This window comes from Lycorma delicatula, chromosome 1, assembly GCF_047948215.1.
Source record: "Lycorma delicatula isolate Av1 chromosome 1, ASM4794821v1, whole genome shotgun sequence".
NCBI classification, from domain to species: Eukaryota; Metazoa; Arthropoda; class Insecta; order Hemiptera; family Fulgoridae; genus Lycorma; species Lycorma delicatula.
Genome location: NC_134455.1, coordinates 307,461,066 through 307,481,342, shown reverse-complemented (window position 1 = coordinate 307,481,342; position 20,277 = coordinate 307,461,066). Strand labels below are relative to the sequence as shown.

General features: G+C 26.7%; 1 protein-coding gene across 2 annotated transcripts in view; it reads right to left on the bottom strand.

Moving 5' to 3' along the window:
* The window catches only part of SamDC (S-adenosylmethionine decarboxylase), a 145,210-nt gene that overhangs the window by 10,818 nt on the left and 114,115 nt on the right, over nt 1-20,277 (bottom strand). Inside the window, exons 6-7 of one of the 2 annotated variants that reach the window (XM_075380895.1) lie at nt 6,246-6,338; nt 5,001-5,021 (exon numbers count right to left, since the gene is read on the bottom strand). In XM_075380895.1, coding sequence (XP_075237010.1) covers nt 5,001-5,021; nt 6,246-6,338 — 114 coding nt within the window. The remainder of the gene's footprint in view (nt 1-5,000; nt 5,022-6,245; nt 6,339-20,277) is intronic. The other variant, XM_075380904.1, reaches the window with a different exon arrangement.

The following is a 20,277-nucleotide window of genomic DNA, read 5'->3' as shown; positions in this document are numbered from 1 at the left end:
AAACAGCAACATATATACTTGATATAAAAAAAAAATCATGCTTAAAATTAAACATTTTTAAGCCATGCCATAAACGAAAAAAGCTAATCAGTTTATCAAACAGAATTAGTAACAAAACAACATGAGAGCCAACTATTGATACTATTTTATACATAATGCAAGAACCATTTTTTAGAATTAAGCAAATATTTTGCTTTTGATTATCGATAAATTCTATGAACAAAAATAACACTTTCTATTATTTACTTAAAAAAAAAAACCTTGAACAGCTACAGAGATAAAAGAACATGCAGTACACAAACGTAATTGAAGATGTAAGTTTAGTTTCCCAAATTAATTCATATGTTAAACAATCAATAATAGAAAAGACAAAGTATAATCAAAACCAAATATATTTTATAGTATACAAAAACACAATGTTAAACAAATCGGATAAAAACAATTGTAATCATAACTGATTTAGACCAACTAAGGCCCTCATTGCCTATAGGCTCCTATGTTTGGCTTATAAAAGTTTTGAGATTATGATATTAGAACATAAAATTCAACTATGTACAAGAGTTGTTCAAAAAATTTTCAGCCTGATACAGTGGTGGTGCAAGTATGATAAATTACTCTGACCCTTTGGATGATGGCGTGCTGCAAAATTTTACATGTTCATGTTTAGATGTTTATTTGTGAAAATTGAGTACAGCAAACAAGTTTAGACATTCTCTGAATAGTGTATAAAAATTGAAGTTCAAGCTGTTAAAACATTCTTTGTTTTAAAAATTGTAGTTCGAAAGATATACAACAATAATTGAGATTCTGCTTTAAAGGATTCTTTCCCTTTAATTTAATAGTCAAAACATGGGCTGCTAAATTCAAAATTGGATGTACATACATTTAAAATGAAGAACACTTGGGATGCCTAAACATTGTTATAACTAATGAAATTATCACAAAATCCATAACGCTATTAAATGATTGCCAACTGAAGGTACATCTGCTTGCTGACATTGAAAACATCTTGATAGTCTGTGACCACTATATTTTATATGATGTTTTGGATATGAAAACATTTTCTGCTCGATAGATAAAGTGTTTGTTAGTCAACTAAAATGCATCTGACTGAACACTTCTAAATGATGTTTACTTATTTAAACGGAAATCTGCTGAGTTTCTTTGATGTTTTGTAACAACAGATGAAACATGGGTACACCATAACATGCCAAAGACCAAACAGTGGGTGGAAGCAGGTGTAAGTGCGCCAAAAAATTCCATCTGCAAGAAAAGCCATGGCTATGGTTTTTCGGGATTCTCATGACCTGGTGCTCATAAATTACCTGCAAAGTTCATCACCAGAGAATATTATGCTTCATCACTAGATTAACTGAAGGGCTAGGCTAAATGTTCACATCTGGACAAAACAGAAGTGATCTTCACCATAATGTACCACAAACATCTCAGGTTGTTGCAGCAAAACTACATGAACATGGCTTTGAGATGCTTCCAAATGAGCTACATTTGTTGGATTTGGCTTCAATAATTATTTTTCGTAAACCTGAAGAGATGGCTTAATAGATGAAGGTTCACTTTGAAACATGAGGTCAAAACTGAGAAAACCATTTATTTTGACAAATTTCATTTTATTGAGGGTATTAAAAGTGTAATAAATTTTTTAATTAACAATAAACTTTACCATAAACGCTTTTATACAAAGAAATAATAACAGATCTATTATATAGAGATAAAAGACAAGACCAAATGAACACCAATTTCATGTTTGCAATGAATTTACGTGTATATATGTACATATATATTTTTTAATATTAAACTTATCCTATTAATTCCAAGAATTGATTTCCACCGAATACCGCCTCTTCAGTTGTTATTAAATTCTATAATTACATTAAAATATATTTATTTTATAATTTATCAAATATTTTTTATCCAGTACTGGATAGTAGAATCTATCTATTTGTTCATAATTTCAAAATTGTTAAAAAATAAAATTTCAACAAAGTTGAAAAATTATATAACATATATTTTAATATAATTATAGAATTTAATAACAACTAAATATTAATTTAAGAACATTATACAATTTAATAACTTTTTTTTAGTGGTCTATATTTAAATTATATGAACACAATGACCAATATGTTATTAAATAAATTATTATAATTTAAAAAAAATATATATATATATGTAAACGAAATGTATAATATCTCAAGCAGAATTTTCATTTGGATACTTTTACAGTTCACAAAGTGATTAAGGTGAAACCAAGCCTAGTTACAAAAATACAAAACATGAACTAACACTGCAATCCCATTTTAATTCACACAAGATCAAAACCACTGACAATACTGTTAGAACTTTTCATGGCCTGGGTCTTTCAATTCATGAATGCTAGCACTGTAACCAAACTATTATTTTTATTTTTTTATTTTTTAGAAAGCAGTAATTGTGAGTAGCCTATTTGACACGTAACATCAAAGATTTTATGGGTGAGTGAATAAAATACCTCCCAAGAACTATTGAAATTAGTCAGCATAGTTGGTGTTATCTGATTCTGTGCACTACTAATCTCACAAAAAAATTAACATCAAAAGTGATTGTTGTTTAACTAAGAACTGAAGTATGAGGAAATTTCAACTAAAATTTGTTGACCTTTCACACATTTGAAAGATCTACATACAAAAGAGTTTCTATAATAAATACATGTTCATCCTTATACAATAAAACAATATCATAATACAATAAAAAATAACATAATAAGAATGCATAATGAAATGCTACTAGTCCATGACAAGACTATTTCATTTGGTACACATAGCTAATCTTGAACAAAGGATTTGAAATTATCCATATAAAAGCTAGTGAAGTGTATATTAACATAGAATTTCAGTAAGATATTAGACCTGCTAGCACTATCTCTCTGTCAGGCCGGAGACATCAGTCCGTCGTACAACAAGACACACATAAAATTTACCTGTTCATAAGTTACACAACCTTCATCCTAAGGGCTGCATTCTATTTGAAACACCCATTCTTAAGGAATTCAAACTGCTCTGTTTACCTATGCTGGGGAGTTTAGTTAGAATGTATCAACATTATTTTTTTAAAAGTGGGTTGTAAAAAAAAATCAGTTTGTAAAGACAGGCAAGGGAAAAAATTACTGAGAGGGACTCAAAAATTAAGAGTATTTGATAAAGTGACACTGATGTACATAAACATAACAATAAAATTTGATCAGTCTACATCATTCCTTCTCAGTGGGGCTGTAATGCCCCCTTGTGGGCACTGGAGGCATTCGAGGGGGAGGCAGACAAAGTCCCACAGAAAATTGGGGGCGTTCTTTTTGGTAGTAACATTTCTAACCAAAACGAGAAATCGGCTGCATGTTACTGAACGCAGTGACTTACGGCTGTTTTTAAGTAAATTTGAGCATGATATTAACAAACTTATTAAAGCACATCAGATTCAATCTTCACATTAATGTAAGTTAATTTTTCAACTGAAAGCTTTGTTTTAATTACTGTATTGTTATATTGAATATGCTATCACTATTGTTGTTAATATAATTATTTAGATAGACAATTATAATTTTTTTGAAAGCAATTTTAATAAAAATACTTCCAAATATGATTAAATATGTGTTTTATACTCTCATTTAAAATGTACGTTTCAACTCGGAAATAGGATATGCCACATTTAAAAACAATTATTATTTTTAATAAGTTTAAAAATGTTTGATTAACATTTATTTTTACATACAAAAAAAGAATAGTCAAACACATTATCATAAAGAATAAAGAAAAATGAGAAAATAGTAACTAAAATAATTTTCATTAATGAAATTCATATTGTTTAGTAAAATAATCTGCTTAAGACTACAAAATCTTATAGGTGATTTAATTTAAAATTCTGATAATAAATTTGACACGATTAAACTTTTTAGATTCATATCCAAACGTATGTTATTTTAGGAAAAATCTAATTCTTAAGACTACATACTCTAGGAAGAAAACAGATTTTAGGACTGTCAGAAATTTGTAAATCAAAATGATGAAACATATCGTACAAAGTAATGCATGTTATAGATTAACATGAACATCCAGATCAGTGGAAAACATTTTATTAAATTTAAAATAAAATAAAAATTGTATTTTTATGTAAATGTAAGGAAAATATTACTTTCCATAAGAATTAAAGGTAGATCCTGTCTACTGACCACAAAATTGACAGGAAATCATCAAAAACTAATAAAGTTAAAATTATTGATTTTTCAGCTGAACAATTCATTATAAAATCAGCAGAATGGAACTTCTTTGGGCACGAATTAATAAAGAAAATAATTATGATAATACAGTTCACTAAAGCTGACCACAGACTATAATCTCACTAAAAATAATTGTAAAATAATGCAACAGACTGAAGAACAAGTTAACAATATATTTACTCAGATTTCCTCCATATGCCTGTCACTCGGATACTTCATTTGCAGTGTGTTAAATAATATGAAATTTTTTATAAGTAAATTTGTTGGTTGTGAACTCACATACATTTTAAAATTCTACTTCAGTAGATTTCTTACAAGTAAACATTATAAATAAATGATGCATAGATCCCATAGCAAATTTTATATTAAAAATGGAAATTATTAATCATGATTTTAATTCAGAATCTCTTACAGTGGTCCCAAATGATTTGTAGCATTAGAAACTCAAGATATACCGTCTCAAATTAGAAACTCAGATATACTACACAGGTCATATAAATTAAATTAACACAATTTAAACTTAACTAAGCATGCAAATAATGATAAATGATGAGATTAATATTTTGAAATATTTAGATACCAATAAAAAAATATGAGTGTGAACAAATATTTACAACCCAAAAAACATAATTTATTAAATGAATTAAGAATGAAGATGATAGTAATATAATAATGATATTTTATATTTATATGAAAATGACTGAAAAAAAGTAGTTTGCAGAGTTATACTTACAGAAGGGGGCTCAGGTTCACCCTGACAACAGATTGAGAAAATAGTAAGTTTTAGCATACAGGGTTGAGAAACCCGTTGAAAGGGTTTATTTAATAAATAAAACTAATTTTATAATTACTTCTGCTCTATTTTTTATCTTAGCACTTAAACTCACCATTGAAAAAAAATTACATTTATCAAAATATTTATTCTTAATTTATAGGTAAAATAATGAAATTTTTCTTAAAAGCTTGTAACTACACATTCTACTTAAAATTAAATTAAATTAAAAAATTAAAAATAATGCACAACAGATACAATAAAAAAACAAGAAATTAAAATATACACAGCAATATACACATACACGAATTACAAATAAATTATACAGTAGTGCAGGTTACAATCCTCAAAATTTCCACTGTTTATTTCCAAAATTCTAAATCTTACAACCAAATAATTGCAAAACTAATTATTCAGAAAAAAATTTAAGAGAAGATAATCTTTATTTGTAATTAGTTTTTATAAATTTAAGCTGTAAGAATTTTCTTAACTATCAGAGTTTATAAGGTACCCAGTTTGTATGATTTTACCAACCTGCAAATGACCAACAAAGAGGATATACATCTTAATCTTCAAACTTTCTAATTTTCTTTTAAGTTCTAAAATTCTCAAAATGCAGCTAAGATGACATCAGTGTAAAATTCTATGCAATTATCATTTTATTATTTTTTTTTTCACAAAAATACCAATATATTGACAAATCCGAAAAAATGATTAATTAACATTGTAATTTGATAATAAACAAATTGCAATACTCTAAATTTAGATATTATTTAGAATTTCCTAAATAAGTTTACCACAAAACAAAATTAATGTAATGTATTCAGCAATCGGTTAGTTATCATTATTACATAACATGCTGTTATAATTTTTTTGTTGTCTGACTGGTTCAAACCTCAGAAAAAGTATCAACAATTTCATTATTTTTTAATTTGAATTGCAAGCCCTTGTAACTGCAATCAATCTGTAATTACGTTGTCACAGGACACACAATTTGTTTTTTTTTTTAATTTACAAATTTACATAATAAAAACAGAATACTGCAGATTATTAAAAATAACACATTTAATCAATTCATTTTTAATATAATTACTAATTTACTATATAAAAAAATTAAATGATTAAGTAGCAACATAATTAATTGTTAAAATATATCGTATAAAAGCAAAATAATTCAACTACATATGATTTTAAAAAAAAACTTACATTTTTGGAAATTCCATTCATGGAATATCCACAAGGTTCAAAAAGGTAATCATCAATAACCATATTTGGAATTATTTTTGCGATACCAGAATTCTGAAATTAGAAAAAATGAAGCAACATAAAAAACTAAACCGTACAATAATAAACAACAAAACAATTTAGGAAGGAAGAGGAGATGAATTAACAACAAACAATGGAAATGAATTTTTCAACTATATGTCTGAATTTTAAAAAGTCAGAATATTCAAGATACTGCATGTAATACATAATTTTAATTTTTTTGAAGGAAAATTCAAGATTAAACAAGGCTCTATTAACCTAAAATAAACTGAAATCAAAATTATATTCTAAAGAATAATGAACTACTACAGATCACTTATGTTTAATAATAAACTCTGAATAAATAGTTGGCAAGGGATGGTTCTTCAAAAAGTATATTCTGAATTGAGTAAAGGACTTATGTAACTCCAATGATACTCGCATACATAGTCTATAAATTTTTGACTTAACTTTTTATACTTCATGGCAAAAGGGACCTGTAAAAGTAAAAAACTGAGAAAACCTGAGTTTAGAAGGATTATAAATAACCCTTTTCCTGAATACACTTCTCTTCAGCAGATTCAAAGTTACATTACATGTATACCAAAAAAGTCATTACAATAATTCATCATACTTGTTCAACATACTAGTGACAGATCACTTATATTTCAGCCAAGTGACAATCAAATCTTCATACTGTTCACAAATGATAGTACAGTTAAAAATACTCAAAACAGAAAAATAGAGTATTGCAGAAAAAATTCTATTTATAAATTTAAAATTTATAGAAACAATAAGATAATGGGACAATAGGAGTGAATAATATAGCAATGAGAGTGCTACATATATATTTTATAATTAAATATAAATATTTTGTACTATCACCAAATAACTTATTTCAGTAGTCAATTTTAACAATGATCAGATGTGTCCTATTCTATAATTTACAATTAACTTGATAGACTATCCATTAAAATTTGGTTCTACATAGAATATGAACTTTTTCCACATGGCAAAAGAAAAGACTTCTTTTTTGATCAAATTCCCTTTCTTCATTAACAACAAAAATATAAGCAGTAGGAATGTAGCAAGGTATTTTGTACTGGAAACAATAAATCCATTTATTAATGTAATATAGCACCCTTTAATAATAACAATGTAAGAAGAGGTTTCAAAATAAGATCAAACTTTCAACTTTTCAATTAAATCCATCTATTATCACCTCTGGCCAGGCACTATGTTCCTCATCATTAATGTTCATTCGCCCTTTTCAAACTGAACCACTGTCTTACTTTAGCAACTCTCATAATATTTGGCCTGACAATGCCACAAAAATTTGTTGGTAAATTTCAGCTGCAGAATTTGTTTTTGCAATCAAAAATTTAATTACTTCTTGTATTTCACATTAGGTGGGATCATGAATTATAATTCATTATAAATGGATGAATACAAGGAACTAACAACAAAATGATTGAATTATTGTTGCCAACAGCATTGATTGAAATAAACAAGTGTCATCAGTTTACATTGTGCATATAAGTGGCAACAAATCCAAAATGAACCTTTAAACACACATCTCTTCTGTTATTTAAAGACAGTTAGAAACTTACAGTTTATTCATCATTAGTCTTTTGCAACCTCTTTTTTTAACTAATAGCTTTTTCTGTTTTCCCATTACCAAAGAAATCTGTTTTAAACTATACTTTGTATTCTCTTGTTAACAAATGCTATCAACTAAATCTGTATTTCATGAAATGAATAATTTCTTATAGTCTCATATTTGCATAAAGATGCTGCTTAAAAGTGTAAGACCATTTATATTAAAGAAGCTTTTAAAAATTAAAAAAATATGGAGGCCTTATTACTGGGAAAGTAATAATAGAAAGAAATATTCTAACAGCATTAATGAATATTGTATTATGCTGTTAAAAATACTTCAGAAACAGCTATTTAAAAATAAAAAAGAAAGCAAACAGAATCACTTAGTGAAGTAAATAAACACTAAAAAGAAAATATTATAAAAATAATTTGAAGAAGATAATTTATTTGGTTAGTCACAACTCTTTTTAATGCTGAGTAGAACAAAAAATGAGATTTCATTCCAAACCAAAATTAATGAATTCAAGGTTGTTCCCCAGAAACATTTTGTAATAAAAGAGATACGTATAAATAAGGTCATCCAATGTTTGAGTATGAGTTTCGAACTTCAGTATAGTCAACACGGTTTCCAAAATATACATCCAGAAACACATTTCTATCTGCCTATCTGTCATTTTGCGTTTTTTAAACATAAATTTTTATTTCCAGAATAGAATAAGCTATTAAATTTGAAAAACCTTTTTAAGTTAATACTTTCTATAAAATAAATGAATATTGGAATTCTATGTATGCAAATTCATAAACGGCAGTCATCTTAATTTTCCTCAAGTTAATTTTATTATCTTACAATCACAAACTGGGACTGAAAACTAATATTACAAAATAATAAAGAATAAATTTGTAGTTTTTATTTTACTAGCCTTTAAAAAATTATTATCAAACAACTAAAGATAAATTAATGAGTATTAAAAAAAAATGAAACTTTATCAATTACAAAAGTTAGCTTTTTCGCTCTTTTAAAAATCTGTACGAAATAATTCAATGTACAATTTCTTTATGTTGTAAAATTATTTACGTTAATTAAGTAAACAATTGAAGTTATGGTTTTTGCGATCAAAGTTTATTTATACATGGTCTAACCAAGCTTACTATCGTTGGAACGTTATGTTTAAACTGCTTGTAATTTATAAGTTAGATTGGGATTTGTACAGTCATTTTTTTTAATTTTTGAAAAGTAGCTTGCAAACCAGTAATAGAATTTCCATTATACCTAAAACTTAAATTTCATCATAACAATAAAAATCTTCCTTGAATTACATTTTAAAAATACACATTTACAATAAAAACTGTTAAATTATGCTAAGTAACTTAAGTAAAATAATTCTCTAAAACTCAGGAATTATTTTAGCATGGAACAAGAAAGCGAAGTAATAATTTCTTTGTTGATCAGATTTCATCAATATTTTATTAATAACAAAATACGATAAATGATGAAGAGAGATGTGAACTAACTAAAGGTTCAAATGCTTATTATCTTAGATCGATAGTTATAACAATTTGTGGTTATATAACTACTTCCATGGTTATACAATGAAAATTCATAGTAAATTGTTAATATCTTTCCTTTGTACAAACAATATTGCTTGTTCTGTACAACAGTATACACAGTTAACAACTCTATTAACGAACAATTAATGCACCTAAACTTACACAGCAATAATTTCTAAAACCATCATAAAAAAAAGAAATTCTTGATGAAAACAGAGGAATACAATTTTGATGGCCTTTTTTATTTGCTATTTATACTCAAAAACAAAGGCGAGAAATTTTTGTATATTGTGTGGTTTACAAATGTTAAAATAGGCATCAATATCTTGACACTCATCAAGTTTCAGGTCATTTTGTTTAATATTACGGCTGTGGTGGGCCTTTAAAAAAAAAACTACAGCATTTGGTTAACTTAAACATCATTAAATACTTTTTGCACACATTTACATTTTTTGAAACACTTCTGATGTTTTTATATTTTTTAATTTTTTTATCTGTATTAGTTTAATACTACAGGCACCTAAGTAAAAATATGTGAAAGATATATGTGCATTATGCAATCTTATGTGACCAACAACTGTTTTAATAAATAAAACATTAATAGAGAAAACTTGCCACAAATGAGTAACAGTACAGTGGCATCTATCTATGTTACTGATAGCCAAAAATAATTTTGGTGCATTTCTTGCAATTAGAATCATAATACATTCCATATTATACACTAAAACTGTTGACCTGGTGTTTATGATTCATTTTGTAAACCAATCAAATAATATCTCAATACTACTAACTATCAATCGAAGGTGTATAGCAGGAAATCTCAATGAGAGAGCATGAAAAGAAAGGTACTGTGAAAATAATTCACGATTCAATTAACTGTTTTTAATATTTCTATTGTTTTAATTCATTTTACTTCCTTTAATTAATCAATTGTGGGCTCTATTTCATTGAATAATATAATTAGAAAGAATGTAGTTAATAACACAATCTTGCAGTAATTGTCAATTAACGAATATCTCTCAGGCAAATTCAATTTTAGCAAAACATTAGAAATATTAGAATTCATTTAGATATTAGATAGATATTAGAATACATCTTCATGGATTTATCTTTGTGCACTTCTAATTCTTTACATATAACAGATGAGCTATGGTATGCATCAACTAAGAATACGGGTGAATTAAAAAAAAAACTTCTATTTCTCCTTTTCTTTAAGAAACATCTTCTTTGCTGAAAAACTCATTAACTCATTTCAACAGATTTACTTAGGCATGAGTTTTTGTAATTTTACGACAATTTTATTAAAATTTGTATCATACAATTATATTCTAGAGGACATCCTGCCTTAATAGTTTTAAAGCTTCTAATCTTTACAAAGTTTGTTCATAATTTTGCAACTGATTTTTATATGACATATTCAAAATTAATCAAATTATCTTTTTTTTCAAAGCAAAAAACCTCTTCACTATTACCAAAGAGGTTATTTTAATCTGATGTGGTTACAAATTGTCTACCAATCTATAAATATTTCCTAGTTATTTTTATAGTTAGGGTTGCTTTTTACGTGTAATTTTTTTTTAATTTTAAAAGTGAAATATTTTTAACCTTCAATAAAATTTTAAAAAATTAAAAGAAAAATTTAGTCTGAAATAAATGTTAAAAAAAATATTAACATTAAGATGTTTGTATTTCACTTTGTACAATTTAAAAGTACTGTGAATTAAAAATAAAACAATCTGCAATGTTTACATTGCACATTAAATGTAAGAATCTTATCATTTCAGTGAGAAAGAATATAGAGAAATGAAAATACAGTAGGCTTGAAAAACATTAAAAGACAACTAACCGCATATATTTGTGGGTATTAATTGCATAACTGAATCCAATCCCACTGAAGGGTGTGTAGTTCAAGACCCACAAAAAAAATTCTTTTTTGTCCTCAAAATATATAAGTACATTAATATCAAACTAAATATATAGGCTTCTTTAAAAACAAAATCTGCCCATAATTAAGGTAACTGCCACATTTTTGGTTATAATCAATTGAAGTACAAGATCAGCAACTTTGTTCTGAAATCACATCCATCGGTTCACAAATGATATAATGCCATTATCCAGAAACCAAACCACAATGAATGTGTTAAGAGGGGTAGAGTGCTTTTTGTAGTAATTTAAAATTTAGATGATTGTATCAGTAATTGATATCACCTTATTTAATTAAATCTTGTACAAAACATTTTTAAAGATGTCTCTACTTCTAATTACAAATGTTGATCTTGGTGATGCAAATCAAATGCAACAAATTTATTAAAAAATAAAATTTCAAATTTCAATGAAGAAAAAAAAAAGAATATATTTACATGCATTTTTAATATTAAGCGAATAAATACAATTCATGGAGAAAATTTAACATTTTATAAAAATTAACAAAATATATGATTGCACTACAATACAGCATTAGAAAAAAACCTTACAATATTTTCATTAGCTTTAAGACACAATGTTGTCACCAGTTAAAATGCCTTGGAACTTAAAGAATTTAACAGTAGAAAAATTAACAATTTTTCAGTTCAGTCTAAAAATAAATTAACATGCTTCTTAAAACTAAGATGGCAAGCGAAGCGATTACTAATGATGTTTTAAACAATACAAAAGTAATTTCTTGAAATTTTATTAAATATATATAGCTGTCGTTATACAATAGTGCTTTTTATCATTCTGGGAAGTTTTTCTCATAAATTAACTGAAATTCCGCAGTAGCAGAATTTGATTTTTATATTGTACAATAAACAAGAAGATAAACAGTGGATTTTTCACATGATAATTAAATGATAAAACCAGTTTACATACTTAAATACTATTGATTTAAAGAAAATAAATAATACTGATTATTAAAGATCAAAATTAATACTCAAGTCATAATTTGGTTGAATACAATCTAAAGTTTATGTAAGTAAAAATGTTATATATGACAAGAGGCAAATTAATTTATAAAAATGAAAATTTACTACATTAACAGGCAAAAACAGTAAACACCTTACATATAAATTACCACGAAGGTGGTCACTGTCTAGTCGTCAGCAACAATGAAAGGCCATCCAGCTGAGCATCCCTGCACTAGGTGGAAACATAACTAGCACACCATAATAACATTTGGTTCACTTTCCAAGTGAATGCTGTTAATAAATAAAATTTATTAACAACAATAATAACAATACTTTTTAGGTTATGTAAATAACAAAAAATAAAATTTAGTGATATGAAATAATAAACAAAACATAACAGGAGTGAAAAATAAATCATAATGTTTAAATTAAAATTAACTGATGGAACGTACTTCAAAAATAATTACTTATAAGATAAACAAAAAGGAAACTCTTAATACAAAATTAACAATTTTTAAAATGGCACAAAAATGTTAAGTAAAGATAATGTTAAAAAGATTAATAAAAAATTAGTCTTAAAAATTAAGTTAATTTCAATTTTCAACTCAATGAATAAACAAATGAAACTCATGATTCTACAAATTAAATGTACATGCAGTAGGAAGAAACTACAATCTTTAAAATTAATAAAAACAATTTTCTACGATCTCCAATTATAAATGTTTATTTAGCAAGCAGGACTGTTTTAACAAAAGAAATTGAAATGTCATATGAGCACATAATTTGTGAGTATATGTGTTGTCCATTCATATGCAAGATAAAACATTAGGCTAACTTTAATATCCTGCGATAAGTGCAGGATGAAGTGAAAAATTGACAGATAGCCCTTTTTAGAAATGGAAGGTAGAGATTTTCATTTAGACAAGGAGAACTCATGACCTCAGTAAAATAACTAGATATGACAACCACAGTTAATTCCTCAATAAAATAAATCCACTCGTAGCAATATGATTTTAAAATAATGTAAAAGGGTATGTTTTGTTTATATATAATTATATATATAATTATATATTTTGTATATTTATTAGCTTAAAGAAACAGTACTTAGAAGAAGAAAAATGTAAGAAAAATATTTAAAAAAATTAATAACGAAAAAAGTTTACCATGAAATGTCCCATATGATATGAACACTATTTAGTTTTAAATAAGACATCACAGGACAAAAGTTTTACTCAGTGCAGTCATTTGGATTAGTTTAACATGTAAGTCTGCATTTGAAATTGCTAACTAATTCCTATAATATGTTTGGTCTATTTTTAAATATTTCATTTTCTTATGACAAACTTCAAAATTTTGTCAATTTAAACACGTTTTGGAATTTAAAAAAAAAGAATTTTATCAAATTTATTTCACTGACTTTTATCATCAAATTATTATAAAATAATTTTAATTATTCATTAAATAGTTTAATACTAATATTAAATCCAGTTTTTAGGCAACTAATTCTTCTGTCTTGCCTATTATAATAATCAATAAAAGAAATGAAAAAATTTACTTTATATTTATATTTTTTCTACATTATACTTTTATTAAATATTTTCTGAAACACCTACCTTGACTGAGCACTCGTCAAAAATTCATTTTCACCCTTTTGGGTGGTTAGCTGAAATTAATGTGCGATTGAGTTTGTTTAATACACCCATTTTTACATAAAAAATGTTTCTATAATAAAAGTTACTAAAGAATTACTAATAAAAAAAATTTAAATATAAATTTTTTTAGACATTAATGACTGCCCAAAATCGCACTTTAAGCCAACAACAGAAAATAGTCAACAGTTTTAATTAATATTATATCAAATTAAAAATGCAGTTTCTTACACAGAAACTTAACTAGTTAAGAAGAGTTAATTACATATAAAATTCAGTATGATAAACAAAACATTAAATACTAAAAGTACAAAAAATTTAAAATAATAAACAGTCTAAAGATGACTGATTTTTGGTAACTGGTGAATACAGTAATAAATTTGTTTAGTTTTACTTTTTTTATTATTTTGAAAACTATCGGCTTAGTCTTCACACAATCAATACGCTTTAGTACTTATTACTTAGAAAAAATGATGCATTTCAATTGCCATTTGTATCATGTTCTATTGGCTTCTCTTGTTGAAACAGTAATAATTTTTAATTTAAGAATGTGTAAAGTACAGAAACAAGTCTTTTGTTACAAATACAGGATTTATTTATTTTAAAAAAATCTGTCTGATATTAGTTTTGGCAGCTACAATAAAACTAATACAATGCATTAAAGGAAATTATAAGATGAACGAACAGCAATCATTTTTAAAGTTAACAAAATCGAAAACTTGAACTTTACTGTATAATTTTTAAGGACGAATCAGCAAATAATAATGAGAGTTCTGGAGAAGCAGAGTTTCTCTAATGAGTACTAGAAAGATAAAGGGAATAAAAACAATTGGCCAAAATGAATATTAAGGAAATTTATATAGTTTTAAATGTTTCAAATAACAGAATATACTTCACGCTAATCATTGAGACTGATTTAATTATTTTTTGATCATCTTTTTGAAACGTTTTTGGGGAAAAAATGAAAAAATTTAAGAATATATTATACAGTATTGAATATGTTTACAGATTTAGAAAATGCTATAATAGCAAAACTTCTATTTTACAGTTACAACTAGTGAAAATAAATATTTACAAATTAAATTAAGCAAGTTTTTCAGGTTATTTTATTCATTTAATGTTTTTCTCAAGACTACGTGAAGCAAATGTACCACTGTTACTTAAAAACTACAAACACAAACTCATGATTCTCTCTGTTTTATTAATATGTTTGAAAAGGAGCATTGCTATTCAAATACCATAGGTTAAAAAATTAGGGAAAAAATTGTTTAGAACTGATGTGTTATATGAAAGGGGCTGATGCAAATATTATCATATTACACAGAACTGAAGTTTAAACAAAGATGCCTGTCCACACACCCATGACAGATAAAAGATAATTTTAATTGTGGATAAGTGCTTTATCCAATACAGTGAATGGTTAACTAACACCTAGTCAGTTAGTTTAGTGGTAAGCATGGTGAGGTGACTTGCTAACCCGATATTTCAATTCCAGCCAAGTGTGTTGAATCTGTTTCATTGATCCTTCATCCACATCATCCTTTGTTAAAAATGATGTATGTACCACATCTAAACTTCTAATATATTTTTCTTTTAATCAAATGAACTGAAAATTAACAACACATCCTTAAAAAGAAGAATATACCCAATAAAAAATATTGTATACTTTCCCAACTCCCAATCTTAAGAAGTAATGTTCCAAAAAACAAAGGGTAATGTACTGAAAATTGTCAAATGTGCTGAAATTGTCATAAATAAAAAAGAAATAACTGTATTCCTACTAGCAAAAGTAATTTTACATAAATTATACAGAATGCTTCATTAGGTTTCATAGCATCAGCTCAACATTACTATAATTAGAAATAAAAATTAAGATTAGTTTAAGTAAGGGTAATGACATATTTAGATTGAAAAAATTGGTGGGATAAGTTCCATGTCATATGAGAAATTTCAGTGAATTTTTGCAGTGATAAAATACTAACATCAAAGGAAAGAATTTGTTTGTGGACACTATTTTTTTTAATAAATGCAATTTATTTACCGAATTCATCTTCAATTGCACAGAGATTTATCAATAAAATACATTCCATTCTGTATACAAAGTTAATTGTAAAAATTGTTACTTTTATTGTATCATTAAGTTAATTAAAAATGTTGTACCACAAAATTGTAAAGTATTGCAAATTTCCAAATTAAAATATTAAAAACAAGTTTAATCAAAAAAGTTACATGAGCATAATCAGGATATTCCACAAGTAAAGAGAAATTTTTGAATGCCATTTTTACAACCTTTCAACAGTTAAAATTCTTTTAGCATATTGTTTTTAACCTCAATTTCTATATACATGTTCTAATAATAGATGGATTGATCCATGGGAAAGTTCTAAATGTAGAGAGAAAAATAATGCGGAAAGTGGAAAAATTAATTTTTATAAACGAATTTACAAATAAAGAAAATTCATTTCCATAAAATTATCGCATCTGTAATGCTTTTTTAAGCATGAAACCCATACATGAATATTATTATTCTAAGAGAAAAACTGAAACCAAAGTGAACGGAATACAGAATTTTTTCTTATCAAATTTGCTTTATTTTCTCAGTCTGTTAAACAAGTCACTTCTGAATCATAGGAAGTAATCCTGGATTTCAAGACATTAAATGCACAACAAAATGTACACATCACTTCAACACAAAATACAATTATCACCAAATTTAAAATTTATTTTTATACAAGATTCTTTAAATATTTATCTGTAAAAACTCCAAATCTTAAAAGTAGCTGAATAATGATAACTTTAATCTTTTCTGATTTCATAAGATGTTGTGTCTTATTGAAATTCTTATTTAAAGCATAACAAATCATTCAGTCTCTGTTGCATGGACAGTTTCTAGAAGAGGCATTTTTTCAAAGAAGTTTGGAAAATTCACTACTACTACAACTCTCTTCAACATTAATATTCAATTCAATCCTCAAATCTAAATTACAATCTCTTGAGCCGGCTAGTTATTAGCATAGTTAAAAATACAAGTTATGAATTAACAGTGCTGAATTAACATATTAGTACACAAACATCTATAATAAAATCAGAATGTTATGGTATCAAGATGATTTAACATTTATTTACTTTCATCATCAAGAGGGTATCCTAGTGGTAGCAGTTTGTACACTACCTACTAAATACGTAGTAAAATTCTGTTTAAATATAATTACTTCAAATGGATTTCCTTTAGTGACAAAATGTTTTAGTTATTCCACCAAAAGCTTATGAAAATATGTTAAATTTTATGCTGTATGTGGTTAAAAATCATAAAGTCAAAAATAAAAATGACACTGATATAAAGTAACAAATAACACTTCCACGTGGATGTGTCTTGAACATTTGGCTGCTGAAAACAAAAGTCCGCGATATAAATAAGGTTCAGCATTGTGAATACCATAATAATGTAGTTTAAAACTGTGAATCTAAGAACAATAATGTATGATCCATATAATCAACTCTTTGTAAATTAATTTCCCTACACATATCCAAAATTAGAATTAATAGATTACCAATCAGAATAATGTAGAATTCTATTGGTTCTACAGCTACTAATTCAAGTCATTCTAGGAATAAAGAAGATTCAAGTGGGAGGAAAGAACACCATATTTATATGAAAGTGTATATTATGCTGGAATTTACAAAGTACCAAACTGGTTTAAGTTTGAATTGAGCCAATCAATTTGTATCTATTTGTATTTTTCTAGTTATATTTATTCTGATGTAACACGAGGTCTGTAAATAAAGTTATGAGACTGATTCAGAAAAACTTCTATTTACAATCCAATTATCCAATTATACATTGACTCATCACCTTTAAAATAGTTCCCTTGGGAAGCCACGCAATGCATCAAATGGTTTTCCAACTCCTCATAGCAGTGTTGAATTTCGGAAACCAGAATATCCTTCAGATGGTTGGTTACATTTTTTTAAATGTTTTCTACTGTTCCAAAACGGTGTCCTTTGAGGTGTTAAAAGTCGGGAACAGGAAAAAGTTGCAGGACTGAAGTCAAGTGAATAATAAGGTGATTGAGGAACTACAGGAGTGTCTTTTTTTGCCAAGCACTCATTGAGAGTGCAGCGTGACAAGGTGCATTACCATGATGCAGTATCCAGTATCTTTGATGGCTAGTCTCATGCGGGCAATTTTTTTCTGCAGTCTTTCTAGAATTTCTTGGTGAATATATTGATTTACAGTCTGTCCTGTAGACAAAAACTCCTCATGGATAATACCATTACTATTGAAGAAACAAATTAGTATAGTTTTGGTGTTTGATTTGCTCATTTATGCTTTTTTAGGACACTGAGAGTTTGAAGTGTGTGCCACTCCTTGCTCTGGCATTTTGTTTCTGGGTCGTACTCAAATATCCAAGATTCATCACCAGTAACAACATTTTTTAGAAAATCAGTTCAATTTGCCCTAGATGATCGCGGCACACTTCCACACTGTAGTTTTCCATTCAGTGAGGTTTTTGGGACCAATTTTACACAAACTTTTTTCATGTCCAATTCGTTTGTAAAAATTTGATGGACTATAGTACGGTTCAAATTCAATTGTTCTGCAATTATTCTGACAGTTAGTCGCTGGTCATACCGTATCAAGTCTCTGATTCGCTCAACATTGACATCACTTTTTGAATGGTCTTCCAGAGCGTGGATCATCCGCAACTGATTTCCGGCCATCTGAATATGCTTTTAACTATCCAAAAACTTCAAAACTTCAGCGTCATCTTCAAAAGCCCTTTCCAATTTTGACAAAGTTTCAGTAGTATTCTCAGAGAGTTTAACACAAAACTTGATTGCACAATGCTGCTCATAATTAGTATCACTATTTTTTTGTAATGCACAACAAAAACTCGTTTCACAAAAAGCCTGTTTATGTCTCAGATGGTAACAACTGACTATTTATTAATACCTAATATAAATCAGCTGTTCATATAACCATATGTTTACTAGTAACTTTACAGTGTTGCTACTTTGGCTGCCAAAAAAAAAACTCAAGTCTCATTACTTTATTTACAGATCTCGTATGTATGTATGTAATATATAAATATATAATAACATATATTATACATAAATATATAAGCATTAATGAGAGACAACCACTATCATTATAATACATTAATTTATAACAAACAAAAATATACAAATTTTAAGACTGTTTTAAATTAATAACTATGGATTTCTAAGTTACAATATAAAGTACTAAGAAAAACACATCACTTTGATGCCTAATGTATTTTTTTTTTTTTTACAGAGTACTTATGAATAAAAACTACAAAAAATGAAAAAATAAATGGTTCAACAATACTATAATAATCCCAAAGAGATATTTTAAGATGAATATTTTTTCAATTTTTAGGTGGTTACACGTAAGACTAATTTCTCAGTAGTAACTTTCAGAAACAAATGTATTTTTTAAGATGAAAGAGTTGATTATTCAGTTTAATTACTAAAATGAATCTATTAATCATTTACTAAGGTTTCATTTTTTAAAAAGCAGCTACTAGTCTAATCAAGAGTAGCCTGTGCTAATCCGAACAAACTGTTAAATTGTACTAGCAATGTATTAGTAATCAAGTCACTCTAAAAATGAATATAATCAAATTAAAAACTAAAATTAACTGATGGTTTGACAGAAAAATATCACAACAATCATCTTCTATAGTATTTAACTTGCATGGAGTATAAAAATAATCACAAAATTAAAGTACCCATATAAATGAAATAATAAAAAGTTGCTACTATTTTATACATGTTATGATATATTTGGAATTGGTTGGTTAATACTAAATTCACAGGAAATACTTTGTGCAGTGAAGATGTCTAAATGCAAGCAATTTAGATTATTTTATTTTCGTATTCTGCCTTTTAGAAGCTTAGGAAGTGTAAAATGTTAAAATTAGTTTCTGCAGAATAGTAAATCAAAATTTTTACTTAATTACATATTCAGGCTGCACTGACTTTTAACTATCACTGGCAAGTTTAATATATTTTTAAAAATTACTGATGATGTTATAATTGCTTATTCACTCATTAATTGGATCAATCAAACCATAAAAGGGTAATACTTTATTATTCTAACAGGTTATTCATTAACATATGAATAGAAAATACTTATTTTTGATTAATAAAATATTAAAAGCCTTTAGACATATTGCTGGACAAAAAGGTAGCAAATTATATAAAATTCTAACTAGTCTACAAAACTGTATCAGTAATAATTTAATAATAGAATATTTATAATACTTTACTGAAATTCATCATTTCAAC